The 17925-nt window shown below is 42.8% G+C and overlaps 1 protein-coding gene across 3 annotated transcripts in view; it reads right to left on the bottom strand.

The window, feature by feature from the left end:
• Positions 1-2816: 2816 nt before the first annotated feature.
• PAIP2B (poly(A) binding protein interacting protein 2B) overlaps positions 2817-17925 on the bottom strand; it is a 40450-nt gene continuing 25341 nt past the window's right edge. For 2 of the 3 annotated variants that reach the window (XM_043918333.1, XM_043918332.1), the window contains 3 exons: positions 11221-11369; positions 9627-9803; positions 2817-8650 (listed from right to left, as the gene is read on the bottom strand). In XM_043918333.1, coding sequence (XP_043774268.1) covers positions 8594-8650; positions 9627-9803; positions 11221-11358 — 372 coding nt within the window. In that variant the 5' untranslated portion in view covers positions 11359-11369 and the 3' untranslated portion in view covers positions 2817-8593. The remainder of the gene's footprint in view (positions 8651-9626; positions 9804-11220; positions 11370-17925) is intronic. The other variant, XR_006343623.1, reaches the window with a different exon arrangement.

Below are 17925 nucleotides of genomic sequence, written 5' to 3' on the forward strand. Positions count from 1 at the left end.
GCTGGATGGTTATCAAGCACATTTGCTGTGTACATCCTCAGCTTACTTGCCAGCAGGTATCCCAGAGGGCTCTGAAATGGTTTTAGCTCGGGGTGTAAAGCCCCCTGCTCAGGTGCTTGACCTGTGGTCTGCAGTCTGCTCCCCACGCGGTTAGATAATCCATCTGTGTGCTGCCCCCGCCCCTCATGCTAGAAACTCATATGCTGATCTCAATTTTCTCCTGTCAATCTGGGTAAAAATCCCTTCCTGACCATGTTTAGTGGAACAAAGTGTTCTCCATGGGGAACATCACCAAGAATAACTTGAGACATATCATAGCCTGTCTTGATAGTTCCTGTAGGATTTAGGGGACAGGAGACAGTTCTAATCTGGGATAATTGTTACCTCGCTGGATTTGGTACTTAAAGGAAAACAGCAGTTTGCAGTTCTTCTGCTTGAAGGAGTTCTGAAGAGGTTGCGAGAATGGCTGAGCTCCAGGAAGGCCAACTAGACGCAGCTAGGGCGACAGCTGGCCTGGCTCCCATTACGGGGATGACACTTCCTGTTTGTCATGTGGCACCGGGAATGAGCCGCCGAGGAGCAGACATGATTTCCTGTCCTCTGGATACTGCAGTTTGATTGATAAAAACAAGCCCAGAGATTCCTGTTCTGTCCATGCTGCGCAGAGAAGACTGAAGAATCTTGAGCTAGAGTGGCTGCCTCTCTGGGTGTCTAGATCGTAAGCTGTTAGCAGGCACGGATCATGTCGTAGACATCAGTTCTCAAACTTCTGTGCATCAGTTATTGATGAGCTTGTTTTAAACTTAGATTTTTCCCCCTTTCATAAGCTGATTTAGTGGGTCAAGGATGAGGTGACATGGTGTTTTCATTTCTACTAAATACTTCGGGTAATTTCTGCTGCGGAGGTCCTGGATCTGCCCTTGAGGGAGCTCTACCCAGTAACTTTGGTGTTCTTATTAGGCTTATTTCCCAAGTCAGATGACACTGTTAACTTCACTGTCTAGAGCAGAACCGTGGTGGCTTCAGTCCCATCAGCCTAGCTCAACACAGTAAGAACTCAAGCCAACTCCCTTCTAGAGGGACAGTCAGCTCTCTAAGTACGGTTCAGACCACTGGGGTCAGCTCTCCGTCAGCCTCCAGTGCATCCTCTGCCAACAAGCGTGCGGAGTTGGGGACACAAGCAAAGTGCCTTTACTCCATCTCAGTAACACAACTGATGAGCCACGAACTTTGGAGACATCTTCACATGATTACAGGACCAGGGTCTAACAGTATTTTGGATTTAGAATCTGAAACTATTGGTGAAGAATTTAAATAAGACATATTTATGTTCTTCAGGGAACAGCCATCACTTCATACCGTTGTCAGGGCTCCACTATTCCAGTTGACCAGTGGAGGTCTTAGGAGCACAGCGAGGAGCACAACTTCATTGACTTTAGTGCCAACTCATGAGTGCTCACTAAATGCTAGTTGAGAAAATGAAGGCAACACTCAAGTGTACAAGGTCAGATGTGTTCCTGTCTCCTTTGGCCAAAGGAGATGTGATGGGGTAGCTTATTCTCCTGTCAGGCTCTGTAACACAGACGTTGAGTACAGAAGGTCATAAGTGATTTTTAATGAGATTCTCCTTTAAATTTATAATATCCTTCCCTAATAAGATAGGATAAATGAATCGAATTCCATACTGCCAAGCCACTCGGAATGCATGTATTCACCTGAGCTCAACAGCCAAGCAAGACAGCTGGGAACAAAAACTGCACTTGAAGAGGCCAGCATTGCCTCACTCTACCTGCATTACCTCATGGACAGCATGCTCTCATCTGCACCACCCAGTCGGCAAACAGTTACTGAAATGTCTGCCAACTGTGATGAGTGCTCTGAAGGCTTTTAATATAGATTAAAAATGAATGATACCCTTATACTAACAAAGTTTGGTGAAAATATGGGCTGTACTGTTTACAGTATCTGTAACTTTATTATACTTAGTTTAATGAAAATTTTGAATGAAAGTTCTAAACGATACACATCTTAAACGCTGGGAAGCGTTCAGGCCCTGTATAGAATCAGCATCTCAAAAAGCTATAAACAGGCAAGTCAGCTCAGATTTTTAGAAACCTGATTGTAAGAAGGAGGCAAAGAAAGGCACTCAAAACCCATCAGCTAGGGTCCGAACTCCTGATCTTTCTACCATATAAAATAAAGCCTCTCAGGGCCTCAATGGGAGGTTCAAGGGAGGTAAACAGTAACAAACTAACCTCCACAAGAGCAGGAATGATGCCTGCTTATTACCCTCAGCAGCCCTGGTACCTAGAACAACGCCAGGTACCTAGCAGGCTCTCAGACTTGTTCAGTAGTTGCAAGGTAAATACAGAATCCCTTTAACTGTTTTCTAGAGAGGAGTAAGTTTTGCCCAGGAACAGGAGAAATAACACCTATCCCTCAAGCTCAAGGATTTCCTGTTACCACCTCTGTTCAAAGGTACTCACATTATTGCCAATATTACTACCATGTATTAAGTGCTGATCATATGCCAGGCTGTCTTTGAAATTAAATGTGGTCAAATTTTCACAACAGCCCCAGAAAGAAGGTGTTAATACCTTGACAGATAAACAGGTTCAGGCCAGAGGCACTAAGTGATGGAGATGGGATTCACTCAGGTCTGACTTGCAAAGACAATACTTTGTTAACTTTTTAGAGTGGAAAATTGTGCAACTAAAACTGATTTATATTGAGACAAAATCACACACACACACACACACACCCCTCCTCTAATATAATAACCCCACTGAAGGAAAAACAGTACCACTGCCAGCAAATGCATTTTATTCTCATTTTAATGAGATTTTCAACAGCTGCCACTTTGTATAGCAAATTTTTTAAAAAGTAACTTTTTTCCATTTTTGATATTTTTATGAAAATTATTTTCTTCAATTTTAAAGCTCTGCCCCTCCCACAAAGAAGTATTAACAATTACCATGTAATGTATACATAGGGAAAAAAGGAACAGAAACAGCTTTTAAACACCTGAGAAATAGGGAAAAGGTCCAAAGTCCAAGCCTGGGCCTGCTGGAGGTGCTGAGCTGCCCTGGCCTTGTCAGCACTTCACCATCCACACCAGCAGATGCACAGGTCATGCACAGACCGCTGGGATGTACCACAAAGTTCATTCCCTTTCTCCTCTTGACCGCTTCTGCTGGCTGTCCTCTTCTTAAATCGATCCAACAAAGGCAGCACGATCTTAACACATGTTCAGCTTTGTAATGGAAATAACATCAAATTCAGAGATTCCTCTGTCTAGCTGAGGAGATAAAAATATCCAACACAGTATTGATGGTTTCATTTCTTTCCACTCAAACACATGCTCATTAACTTGTTAATTATCAGATGCTTCAGAAGCCTGACAATAGACGGCATGAAATTTTCATACAAAAAATAAGTTGCAAAATTATAAAAATTTCTGCAGTAGTTCAGGCTCCTCATGGAGCTTCTGATGACAGAGCTGGTTCTGATAAGCAGTTCCTTTGACAGGCACAGCAGCTCCCCCATGAATCCTATGTTCTCAGGGTTCCATTTAGACCCCAAGAGGTTGAAATCCAAGTTTAGTAAGACTCCCTGCTGACAAAATGTGGTATATCCATCACTGGAATATTATTTAGCAATAAAGAACAAACTAGTAACATAAAATACATGTCATGGATTAACCTCAAAAATACACTAAATGAAGTAAGCCAGATACAAGAGACCAGATTGTATGATTCCACTGAGATTATGTCCAGAAAAGGCAAATTTATAGTAGTAGATTAGTGGTTGCCTAGCTAGGCAAGTACCATGGGTGCCATGTAAACAGACATGAAGGATCTTACTGAGGGGGATGAAAAGGCTCTGAAACAGAATTGCATGTCTGTGCCACTCAGGAAAGTTACTAAAATCACTGACTTGTACACTTGAAATGGGCGAACTTTATGATAATATGCCTCAATAAAGGTGTTAGGAAAAAAAGTCCCTGTCTTGGAAACCACCCATCAAGCATTAAACATTTCCAAAGGCCCACAATCAACAAGAGAGATTCTTAATTAGTGTTGAGTTACAGAGTGAAAACATTTTCCACAGCCTAGAATGTTCCCTTACTATTTACAATATTAAAAGGGAGCCAGTAAGAAGGTAGGGCTGGGAAAGAAAGCTCAGCAGACCTCACAAATGAGACTCCTGATAACAAAACATAAAGAGCGTCTTTCTTGAAAGATGGTGCATCTGTTCCTTTGTAGATTTCTCTTCTGTCCCCTGGGGGTAGGGTGATAAAGCTGTGACACCCTGTAGAGATCAGTGTAGTTAGCTGTCTCACTATGACACCCCCTGTCCCCCGGCAAAATCTGGGCTGTGGATCGCTATGGAGGACTGGGCAGTGAGACCAGGTAGAGCTAGTGTGGTAAAGATCCTGACTGCCAATGCAGGAGACTTAAGAGGCCTGGGTCCGATCCTAGGCTGGGAAGATCCCCTGGAGGAGGACATGGCAACCCACTCCAGTATTCTTGCCTGGTAAATCATGGACAGAGGAGCCTGGTGAGCTATAGTCCATAGGGACTGCAAAGAGTCGGACACGACTGAGGCGACTTAGCATGTACACACGAATAGTGTGAACTCAGGACGCAGTGAGCCATGTACAGAGGCCGCGTAGGAAACCTGAATATGTCCCTGGGTCAGCCTCCTATTCCCCTGTCCTTTGTCACTAGTGGCAGCTTCAAGATGGGAGAAATAGAAGATTAAAAACAGGGGAAAAAAAACCTTACTAAATTGTGACTAATCAAGCCTGTGGATGAAATGTGCAAGGCAGCAGAGCAGTGACCGCAGAGAGTAGTACACTGTCTACCACAGGGGGACGAGGAACCAACATCTGTGTGGGCAGTGAGAGGGGAAACGATCCACATGGTTCACATGGGTGACTGTGGGCAAAGGCAGGAGGAAACCAACATTGCTGATGCTCAACAGATCTCAGCCAGTCCTCCTGCTCTCTCCACCCACTTCCCAATGAATGAGCTCCGCATCTACCCCAGAAGAGAGTGGCCAGGGATATACAGTCTTTCCCAATTGCTCTCCAAATCTTGGTCAAAACTGTCAGGTCTCTGGCTGAGCTCATACATCAACATAATCCAAATCAAACAACACTATTAAAGGTAATGCCAGGACCCCTAGCGAAGAACACTTGCGCCCTCCCATCTCGGCAGTGTGGCGTCCTGGGCTCCTGTGTTTATATACTGGCTCTGCAGATGCCAGGACCCCTAGCAAAGAACACTTGCCCCCTCCCACCTCGGTAGTGTGGCGTCCTGGGCTCCCGTGTTTACATGCCGGCTCTGCAGCAGCGCTAATGCAGAAGTTTCCTTTGGTTATTTCTTCACACAACTTTCCTCCCTGACATACATGGATTTACACTCTGAGGTCAAAGTGTTTGACTGACCTTACTTCCCAGCATCTCCAAACACAAGACAGAACTTTGCCATTATAGTAATACACAATTTGAAAAATGCTGATTACCTCTAAAAACACTTTAAAGTCATAATTAGCATTGTAACTTTAATAAAAGAGACCCCAGCTGTTTTGACTTTGGAAACTAAAAGGGCTGCAAAGGTCCAGCCTTTTCTTTACAATTTTTTGGGGTTTGACCTTATGTGATACCCTAAAGTCAACTGCCGCAGTCAGAAACTGGCCCAAAGACCCAAAGCTGCAGGTGCTCAGACCTAGACTGTATCCATCAAATTCTCAGTTGCAGTTCAAAGGGCTGGAGAAACTAAAAGGCATTTCTTTTTTCTCCTTGAAGAGCAAGAGATAAAATACTTTTCATTTTGGAGGTGAAGAGTCCAATAACCACAAAATCAATCACTAATAAAATAACACTGGGACCAGTCAGAATTACCAATTGTTAAAAATACATGTTCTGTTTCTATACTTAAACTTCCAGTTGCCAATAAAAACAAAACAAAAACTAAAAGAGTAGTGACTTAAATTCAACATCATAATCATCACTTAAAATAATACCAGCCTTATCCTGAAAAGGTAAAGGTATCTAGTCTGGCTTGCATCCATAACCTCCCCTAAGAGGCAAAGTCTGAGTCCAGCCTTTCTTCACTGAAGACCCAGTAAGACCCACATGCATTTCCTGCTAAGGAGCTGGCAAACTGACTACAGCTGGACCTGTGGTCTGGGTGACAATCATGCTCCCACCTCACAACATAAACAGATGGAGAAAAGTTAGAATGCAAGAGGAACCATTAGAAGCACAAACATACACATTAAAAAGGAGGTCACATGCTAGCCGCTTCCTGATCCTGGGGTCAGCAAACTGCGTCTCAATAGGACTGGAAAGGCCAGTCCTCAGGTTCCACTGCTTATCTGGCAGGAAGCTTTCTTAGTCCTGACCAAATATGCCTTCTGAAACCACACCGACATCCAAGACGAAACCCCACAGCAGGAGGGGAAGCAAGCCACTGGGACCACACCTAACAGTTAGCCTATCCTGCTGTCAGAAGGGCACGCCTGCGTCAGGGTGAGGGAACGGCTCGATGCAGATCCCTGAAGGACTTCCCAGACCAGGGGCCACATAAGAAAATCCGTGGTCCTCTTTGTGATGGAGACACCATGGTCTAGAAAATGGCTCCTTCTGCAATCCCAACACACTTTCACCAGCCTTTAGAATTCTGAGCTTGGACAAGTTAATGCAGACTGAAGGAGGAACAGCAGTCCTGGAAGAAAGAGACCTCTGTTTCTACACTTCCAAGGTCCTCGCCTTATCAGAGGCAACAATTCCAGCTGAAAGCTGAAGCTGGAATTAAGACATTTCTTTATTTGTAGCCCTCCCTGATCACAAGTTAAAAGAGTTCCATTCTCTCAAGGTAGAGGCTTTGCAAATTCAGGAGCCCATCTGGCAATACGGGCTCATTATTTCAATCTGACATTAACCTGCGGCTGTTAGAAAAGTCAGCAAGGGACCTCATAAGAAAAAGGAGAAATTCTTAAGTTTTCCAGACCCTAGCCCTTTCCTTCCAACCTCTGTCCCATAAACACATACTGAATTTACAGACTTTATTCAAGTTCCATGATCTTTTCCTGACAGGCTTGTCATATAAGACAGTGGCGGTCATACAGAGGGGCCACTGTTCTCCTCAGGCCCCTGCCAGTCCTCGCCCATCCTGGGAGAACGGCCAGGACCAGAACGCTCTTTTTCAGACCTGACTCTGCCACCAACCTCTCCAGCACACAAAGGCATCTCCTGGTGCCCAGCTTAGTTCCTTATGAGTATCAACAACAACAACCAAAACATCTGTGACCTGTGGGCAGGAAAAGAATATACCCAGAAAGTTCAACCTAGAAAATGCAAAAAGCTGGGTGTGTGGCAACAGCAAAATTTTATAACTGCTGAAACTGTCCCGGTGCATCACACAGTCACAGGGTCAAGCGGGACTCACTCTCCTAGGCTTTTCTGGAGTCCTTTTGCATAATTCTGTAAGGTGGGGAGACGCATCAAACTGAACAGAGCTTCTTGCTAGCGTTCTGAAAAATACATGGGCTTATAAAAGTACACAAACCTTTCTAAGGAAAGTAAGATACAGGTGGACCAAGTCTTCACAGGGCCAGGAAAGAACTGTCAAAATAAATTTAAGACGATAACTATCAGGATTCAAGGATGATCTCTCCAGACTGAAGCTGATGGCCAGCACTGCATGCCTCTCACACACCTTTGGTAACAGTCTCTTCTTAAAAACAGAATAGGGTTTGGGGCAGAAAGGAGACAGGGGATTAGACACCATGAGAGTCGAGGTGGCAAATCCACCCTAGAGCTCTTTTACCTTGTAAATAATGAGTCTGATGGTAGCTGTAAACAGAGGCTTAAGAGTAGGTCAACAGTAAATCAATGACTCAAGTGACACCACCATCCCAGTCCTCTCCTTCTATACTTTCATTAACCATCAAAAGGTGGTTGATGAAAGCTGGTTTATCAACCATCTAAAGTACTGGTAAACCAGTACTTTTAAGCCTGTGTTTTCTTGAACGGGGTTCAGGCAAGGAGACATGGGTTCAGCAGGCCAGTGGTAATCCCAGCACATTGCAGGAAACCCCCAGGGGTCGGGGAGCTGTGTACTCTGGTTTACAACACCTGCTTCTTCCAACTGTCCCTCTTCCCATCCAGCTCAACAGACTGAATATGTAGTGCTCCAGGTGTTCACTGCCCTTGGTAAGTAGACAGCAGGGTGGGTAGGGCATCTTTAAACACCCAGATTTTCTTGGTCAGCTTATTCTTTTAAACACACAGCAGAACACTCCTGATGAGGGCATGGGGAAAGATTGCAATTTCCCTAAATCGAAAAGCTAATAAAAACAATAGGAAATTGCTTCAAATGAAAGTCAGTAGAACAAAAGAGAAATACTCAGAGGCTTGTAGAGAAAGACCGAGCGCATCAGTTTCTCTGCTCACAGTGCCAAGTTAAACCGCTGTTCCCTTCCCCGCTGTGCACCCCCTGCCCATCCCCCCCTCAGCTCCGCCTTCCTGTGCAGCGCTGTCCCCAGAGGCGGGACACACGAGTCCTCAGAGCTTCCCGTCAGCTCAGTACTTCACTCCTGGTATAAATTCCTTGGCATCCGGGTTCAGGTTACTTTTGCTCTGAAATAAGAACCAAGAGATAATAAATCCCAAGGCAAGCTGCACTTTAGCACTTTACAATTTATTTTCTCCTTGCTTCTGTTATTACCAGTACCTTCCTCTCAGCCCAAAGGAGAGAAACACACAGAATTCCTTGCAACTTAGGCTGTTATTACTGGACTGTTCTCAGTGGCTCCTGATGGACTCAGCCCCCTGATAACCTCATTTTCTCCTCCCTGCTTTAGACTCCTGTTCCCTTCATGATGCTTTCATTAGAGGCTTGTTAACTTGGACTCAAAAAATAATTTTTCAGTTCACAAGTACCTTAACTCAATGAAAATCAAAGTACTCCATCAAACTAGACTGGTTACCACAATCCCTATATTATTTTTGTCTATCCTCTCTTTGGTTAGCTACTCTCTTGAATCACAGGATCTTGATCTAAAACCTCAGCAAACTGCCAGGCAAAATCATTCAGACATGAATTGTGCAAGAACAATGTCACTTATGGAATTCTGACATTAAGTAAACATGGAAGGCAGGGAATTCATTTATCTGGTCTTCTAATTATAAGTGGAAAACAGTCTGTTAAAGTATATTCCTTCCAAAATGAACCAGCAGTTTTTATAAGAGAATCATTCAAAACTATAAATACAGATTTAAGGGACAGTAAAAGAAAAGGACAACAGCAAATGATAATTTGAAACCAAACCTCTTCCATGTTCAAATTTTTATCCTTAATCCCAATTCTGTTTTGAAAATCCTGCTGGAGAAAACGAAAGTTTGTGATGCCGTAGCAATCACACTTCCACAGTGCTTTCAGAGGTGCAATGCATCTTCAGTGCACCCCCTTGTTAATGCCCAGTGATGAGGGAAGAAACAGTGACTCAGAGGGCGCCAAAGCTTGCCCGAGGTTGTTGGGCCAAAAAGAGAGACTGTGACTCCAAATCCTATATTCTTTTCACTATGTCACATGTGGAACTACGTATGCTCTTACCAAAATATCTTCAGAATCATGACCATCACTGACCGACAGTCCATTCAACTGTTGTTGCAACTGTCCCATGGCCTGAGGCAGGTCTCGAGATGGAATAAACCAGTCTTGGTCTTCCTCGTCCAACATCTCCTGAAAGCAGCGGTCCAGGAATTCTTGCTCCTGCAGCTCCTCCTCCACCTGGCAAGCAAAGGGGAAGAGCTCAGACTTAACTGGCCCAGTGGGACTCACACTTTCTAGCTTTTTTTCTACCTCTTTCTTTCAGAGGTTATTACTTTGCAACTAAGAATGATCTTGTATGAGATCTACTAAGAATTATGATGCTTCTAATGAAAGGCTAGAAAAAAATATAACTTTTAGTATTTTCAATCAAATTCCATAAAAAATAAGACTGAGGAAATAATCAAAATAGCAGAAATTCCAGGTCTTCACAGATCTAATACGTGACACAGATATTTTTCACTCATATAGCACTTAACAGAAAATCATTTTAAAGCTTGACATTTTTTTTCAATCTTATTGAGAGGCAGTTCTTAAATTTCCCATTTTACAAGTATGAAAAGGGTCCAGGAACTATGTAACTAGACTACTACCTGGACAATGGAGATTAAACCAAAACCAACTCCCAGCTTCTGGTCCACATTTATAGTAATAAGGCCCCTTTGGGAGAAAAATACTTTCAGAACCTTAGAAAGATATAAAGAACACTTTCTGGCATACCAGTAGAAAATTCTTTCAAAACAAGAAGAAATAATACGAATGTTTAAACAACTTGCATATTTCTGAAAAAGAGTGTCTTAAATCTAAAGCAATATATAGTAAGGATATTTTATACTTCTTTGCAGACCTGTTAACTCTTGGTAAAGAGTATGCTTCACTCTGGAGACTAGTGTGATTTTAACAGGCCTCCCGCTTCATGTTTGGCCATCCCCTTCCTGCAGGCTGCCTGGTGACTGATTCACATTTTCATATGCCACCACCAGAGGGCTGGTCAAGCAAAAATAATCACCCAAACTAGCTAATATAGTTGAATTCAAAGGAAAAGTCACCTGTAGCAAGACTTCCAGGTATCCTACAGTTGCCAAATGCCCGGGAGTGGCAGAGCAACATGATATGATGGAGGGCATCAAGTTGTTGCAGAGTCACCTGTCTACCTGAAGTGCTTACCTGGGGCTGTTAAAACCACAGAGATATAAGACAACTGATTACTGCCGGATCTTTGTGGAAGCAGTCTAGCCTTCCCCCACCAAATACACTCTCTACCTCAGACTTGCATTCTGCCAGTCCCTGAGTTCCTACTTGGGGCATGCCAGGCTGGTCTGTCTGCACACAGCTACTGTTTCCCAGAAGCCTACACCAGAACACCATGGCATTAGATCCTCTTTTAATTAGCATGATAGAAAAATTTCAATATCATCCTCCAAGGTATCTTCAGTTTGGTCTCTTAGCAACTGAAGTTGCTTTTTGGTCAGCCCTGACCAGGCTTCTACGTATTTTCAAGTTATTCTAAAGCCAATGAACACATTTCTCTTTTGACAGACTGATGGTAAAATATAGCTGCTGAACTACATGTATCATTAGCCTTTCACTTCTTTACCTGTCTGTTGAAATCCTCTTCATTCTCCATCCACATGTACTCTGCAAATGGGTTTTCCTTCTCATCATGTCCATTTAACACCTGGTCCTCTTTGGATTTTATACTGGGTGATGTATTCGCCACACTGGATCCATTCATTATGACAGAACCTATACAGGAGCAAAAGAAAGGATAAAATGATACAAGGATCAAGGAAATGAAAAGATTCTTCCAGATGCTTCTGATGTTCTAAATCAAAGTTGTCAACTACAGATAAACAGAAAATGCTAGTCTGTAACTAGTTACCTATACCGATGTACAATTCTTTAAGAGTTAAAAGAAAAAACATCTCAGCTTAGTTAGCCTTTCTAGGCAAGTGGGATGGGTGCTGGGTGGGAGGGGACCTTTTCAAGATAAATTTCTGTAAGTTCTAGAACCTAACCAAGATCATAGCTTCCCTAACATTTAAATAGGTAGAAAAAATACATTCTTAATAAACATTGTAAACAGCTGCCCCTTATTCTGATTTTTTTCTTTTGTTTTCTTTAAAATTTTTTTTTTTTTTTTTGCTTGTGCTGGGTCTTAGCTGTGGCATGCAGGATCTTTAGTTTCAGCATGTGAACTCTTAGTTGCAGTATGTGAGATCTAGTTCCTTGACCAGGGATTGAACTCGGGCCCCCTCCACTGGAAGCACAGAATCTTCGCCACTGGACTACCAGGGAAGTCCCTATTCTGATTCTTATTAAGCTCTGTTTTTCTTTAAAACCTATTTCAAAAAATAATACATGTTTATGGAGTTGGTGATGGATGGGGAGGCCTGGCGTGCTGTGATTCATGGGGTCGCAAAGAGTCGGACATGACTGAGCGACTGAACTGATCACACTGGAAAGCAAAAAGGAAAAAAGTAAGGTCATCAGCTGTCTAACTATACAGAGCTAAAAATGATTCACAATGTAGTGGATATAAGCTTGCTGACTTCCCCTATGTACATACAGACACATATACACACACCCATTCCCCAAGCACCCATTCTTATAGTAACAGCATGATGCTCCATCATTTGCTCTTTCTCACTTCCATATTAATAGAGACATTCTGTCAGTTGGTGTGTTTCCAATGTTTCTGTATTATAAAGGTGGGATGAACTTCTTGTGTTCATTTCCTCTAATGATTTTCTTAAGATGATTCCTAAAAATAGACTGCCATATAGGAAAGAATGCTTGTTTTTTTTAAGGCTCGTGATTTACTGCCAAGCTACCGTAAGAGTTTAAATTCCCACTGGTATTATGTAAGTGCCTGTTTCTCTGCACTCATGAGTATTCTTTTGGCTTCCAAATTCATTTTGGTACGCTTGCTATCATCTGGAATGTATTTATTTTCAGTTCTTTATTTAAAATTTAACCAGTCTTCAAAAACAGTTGTAGGACTTTCCTGGTGGTCCAGTGGTTAAGAATCTGCCAGCCACTGCCGGGGACACAGGCATGACCGCTGGTTCAGGAAGATCCCGCAGGCTATGGACCAACTAAGCCCTCGCACCACAACTCCTCAGCCCAAGCGCCTAGAGCGCGTGCTCTGCAACAAGATACGCTACTGCAACGAGAGGCCCTTGTGCCGCAACGAAGAGTAGCCCCCAATCGCTGCAACCAGTGAGAGCCTGGCACAGCAAGGAAGACCCAGCACAGCCAAGAATAAATAAATAAAAACTTAAAAAAGCAAAACAAAACACTGTAGTCTTTACTCTCTATAGTACCTCCCCTAAGCACTTGTAGGTGATGAGCATGGTGTTAATACTACTTAACTATTCTGTTTCATATGTATAATTTTTCTAGATTCTCAACTCCTGAAACACAAGATGAAAGTTTTTATATTTTGTAACCTTCCTCAATATCAGGAACTCCATAAATACCCATAGATCATCGTGCTTAGGCAATTTTCCCTTTCTAGCCTGTCTCCTTTCAATCTCAGCTCAGTCCTCTACCCAGCGCTCCCGGCGGCATCTTTAAGTTTTAATACATTATTTTCTCACTTATTTCTGCCTTGGTAACATTCACGAAAAAGTTCCTCTCTGCTTCTGGGTACAGTAAAAGTTACTGCAGTTTTTTCAATTTTCAAACCTGTTATAAACATTAGAAAATATAATCTTAAAAGACAAAGTACAATAGTGAAGAGTATTAAGAATAAGGGCTTCTCTGGTGGCTCAGTGTTAAAGAATCCGCCTGCCAACGCAGGGGACACTTCCATCCCTGGTCTGGGAAGATCCAACATGCTGTGGAGTAACTAAGCCCGTACGCCTCAACTATTGAGCCTGTGGTCCAGAGCCTGGGAACCACAACTACTGAGCTCACACACAACTACTTAAGCCCATGTGCCCTAGAGCCCATGTGCCACAACAAGAGAAGAAGGAATAAGAAGCCCGAGCACCACAACCAGATAGTAGCCCCTGCTCACCCCAACTAGAGAAAAGGCCAGTGCGAAGCAACGAAGACCCAGCAAATAAAACTGTATTAAAAAAGATGGAGAAATAATTCATCGATAGTTCAAAGAGAATTTAAGACAGAACCCATGTAATTCACTGTTGGTTTAATTAGGGCACCTAGTATGAAATATATCAGTTTAATATATTTTAGAGACAAAAGAAGTCAATGATTATTTCAAATACTGCTCCAGAATAATAATCCCATAAGGCTATAAAAGGGGAGAAACCAGTTTTTATTTTTACCACTTCCATTTTCAGCATAACAATGACAGAACCAAGTATGTTCTGAATGTCAGGGTAACTGAGTAAATAGGTATTCCTAATCAGAGACTCTTCACAGGTCTTGAACCCTGATGGACAGATTACACAGTACTTTCCAAAGATTCATTTGGCAGTTGCTCACTATTCTCATAGCTCAGTTGGTAAAGAATCCGCCTGTAATGCAGGAGACCCCAGTTTGATCCCTGCGTCAGGAAGATCCCCTGGAGAAGGGACAGGCTACCCACTCCAGTATTCTTGGGCTTCCCTGGTGGCTCAGCTGGTAAAGAATCCACCTGCAATGCGGGAGACTGGGTTCAATCCCTGGATTGGGAAGATCCTCTGCAGAAGAGAAAGGCTACCCACTCCAGTATGCTGGCCTGGAGAATTCCATGGACTCATAAACAGTCGGACACGACTGAGTGACCTTCACTTCACTGTCAACACAGTGATTTCTCCCCACATTATGGAAGTCACCCACAGAGAATCAGAGCTCCATTTTCTAAAACATCTGCCTTTGCCACCAAAATAAATCCTGAGTGCCCATTACCATCATGAGAAAAGGAAAGCAGAGTTAAGAAAGAACAGAATAATCCTAATTTAAGAGGAAGGCAGAGAACAGAGAACACATTGCAGGATATACCTGGTCATGAGAAAGGGAATGGAAAATTACCACAAATTCAACATGGGGATATTACCTAATTTAACACAAACACTTTAGAAAAGTCAAAAACACTGTGACCGGGACTGTCACTACTAGGAAAGCTGTTCCCTCCACAGCAGGTTATATAGTGTTGATTTGTATTTTATACCATTCCACCTTTTCCAAACAGTTGGGAAGTTCGGTTTCTCTAAACAGTAGCAATCCAAGAGCGTAATTTGTATAGGGCTTAACAATTTATAAAGAAATTTCATATCTATGCTCTAACTAAAAGTACATATTCTGTCCAACCTCACTTAAAAAAAAACACCCAGACAGTGCTAGAGACCACAGAAGGCCCTGGTTCAGCGGTCAGGCACGCTGGGTTGCTGGGTCAGCTCAGTAACAACACTGGCTTGTGGGCCCCTTGTGTGACAGTGACAGCTGGTGCTGAACATGCCTCCTGACGTTAGTAATGGGGTGAGCGTGGGGCGGTTTTGCTGAAGAATGGTAAATCCTAGGTTTCGAACGTCATCTTCCCACCATCAAGTCCTCAGATCAGACAGCCGTTTCAGTCGACCGCTTGCACTTCATGCGATTCTGAGGTGGGGGCACCCAGCTGGGCTGCTCCCAGATTCCTGACCACAGGACTGTGACAGTAAATGTTTATTGTTTTAGCCTGCTAAACTTTGGGGTAAGTCCTTATATAATAATAAATAAATAACACAGGTATTCAGTAAACACAGACATCTAGCTCTGCCACATAAACCACCAGTTGCCACTCGTCTATTAAGAAGACAAACGTGCAGTCTGAAGTAGGTCATCGTTTGAGGAGTTCTTCAAGAACTAGACCTCAGTAGCACATAAAGGAGTTGATGTCTGGTCTGTATCTAAACTGCATTAAGAAATCTAAGAACTATTTGAAACTCATTCCCTGCCTCCATCTCACTTTCCCTCTTAAATATGTGGCAAACATGCTGAAAATGGAAAATAATGATTGACATTTGGCTGAAGATGGTAGAGCATGTAGTCAAAACAGGAATGCTAAGCTCCTGCCAAGCATATGATTTAGCACTTTACCTTGGTCAAGAGTTTGTGTTTAAGATATTTGGCTTGAAATAGAGGTCTTGGTTCCCAACCACAAAGAACTTCAAGACTTTTAATATACCTAGGATATTTCCAGAATACTTACTTCATCAGTTCAACACTTTGAAAAGCCACAACTTTCAGATCCAACAATTTCTCCAATCCAAAAATTGGCTATTTTTTTTTGAACCTAGATGAGATTTTTTTTTCAGAAGCTAAAACTAGATTATGCCCAGGATAACAACTTGACTGTCAAGAATACTTGGAACTATTGACTCAATTATTGGGAAAAAGTCTACTAAGTAATTTATATTAAAACTAGTCTCTACTATTATATTTCCTACAGTTTTGTTAAGTTCATTTCGTCTGGTTGTTGTTGTTCCGTCGTTAGGTCCTGTCCGACTCTTTGCGACCCCATAGACTGCAGCATGCCTGTCTCCTCTGTCCTCCACTATCTCCTGGAGTTTGTTCAAATTCATGTCCACTGAATCAGTGATGCTATCTAACCACATCACCCTCTGCTGCCCCCTTCTCCTCCTCCTTCAATCTTTCCCAGCATCAGGGTCTTTTCCAATGAGTCAGCTCTTTACATCAGGTGGCCAAAGTATTGGAGCTTCAGCTTCAGCATCAATCCTTCCAATGATTATTCAGGGTTGATTTCTTTTAGGATTCACTGTTTGATCCCCTTGCAGTCCAAGGGACTCTAAAAAGCCTTCTCCAGTACCACAATTGAGTCTGGCGAATACCATTTAAAAAATTAAACACTGTGGGTTAACAGTTTTACATTTTATTTTACTTCAAACACATTGCCACTAGATTCAGGCTTTGGTCTTTCCCAATTACACCTTAATAACTCAGGTAATTAGATGCACTCGCTCACTAGTTTCTGTGTGTCTACCCTCAGCCCTGTGCTTGGCAGCTATTTTCACAAGGTACACAGTTGTTTCCCTCATGGTATTCACATTCTCTCAGGAGAGAGATAAGCAAATAGTTAAGAGTGATTAGTATTAAATTAAAAGGAGAGGCAGTAGGGACTACTAGAAGACAGGAAGGCCCAATCTAGTTCAGGAGTGGGGTGTGGCTAGGGAGGGCTTCCCTGAACAAGCAACATTTAGACTGATTCCTGAAAAATTTGTTAGCTAGCAGGAGGGATGAGAGGGAAAACCATGTGCAAAGACTCAGAGGCACAGGAAGGGAACTTTCAAAAACTATAAGAAGGTACATACACATATAGTTGAAGAGTCAAAGGAGAACCAGTTGGAGAATGGCCAAGGAAGAGAGATGAGGCTGTGGAAGCAGATGGACCTGATCATCTAGGACATCAGAGGCTACATGGAGAATTTTGGATATCATCCTAAAAGCAATGAAAGCCACTGAAAGCGGTTCTCAGCAGCACAGTGACATGACTCAATTCATATTTTGAAGTCACTCAGGCTGCCATATGGAAAATGGATTGGAGAGACAGAGAGAGGATAATGGGAGACCAGTAAGGCAGCTAAAGCACTAATCCGGACGAAAAACAAAAGGTAGCTGCTTAAACTAGGACAATGGCAGTAAGAAGAGAGTAGATAGATTCCAAAACTATTTTAGGTGTTTCTGGGGAGGAACTGGATGTGGGGAGACAAGGTGAGGCAGATATCAAGGATAACTTTGGCACAAGCACCTGGGTGAGCGGTAATGTCACTCACTGAGCTAAGCAACTCTACGGGAAGGGCAGATTTTTCTAGGGTGGGGATGGGGATTCGAGGCATAAAGGGTTATGAGTTCTATTTTGGACACATTAAATGTGTAATGCCTCTGAAACATTCAAATGGTGACATAAATAGGTTGTTTGTATGCATCAGTAGGAGAGGTATGACTAAATATAGAAATTTGGAATAGACGTCTACATACATGGTAACAGAAGTCATGGGCCTAGAATATTGCCTAGGGAGAAAGGGCAAAGTCAGATAAGACAAGGAGATAGAAAAGGAGACTGAGAAGGAAACTAGAAGAGTGTGCCATCACAGAAATCAAGGGAAGACAGAACCCTTCCCTTATAGTGAGCTGAAAGGTAGCCCCCCCAAAAATATGCTCAGATTCTAATCCCGAGAATCTGTGAAGACTACATTATTTAGAATAGGGGTCTTTGTAGATGTAACTAAATTAAGAACCTTGAGATAAGTAGATCATCCTGCATTACCCCAGGAGGCCCTAAATCCAATGGTAAGTGTCTTGTAAGAGAGAAGCAGGAGATCTGACACGGAGAAAAGGAGGCAATGTGACT

This window comes from Cervus elaphus, chromosome 11 (genome assembly GCF_910594005.1).
Source record: "Cervus elaphus chromosome 11, mCerEla1.1, whole genome shotgun sequence".
NCBI classification, from domain to species: domain Eukaryota; kingdom Metazoa; phylum Chordata; class Mammalia; order Artiodactyla; family Cervidae; genus Cervus; species Cervus elaphus.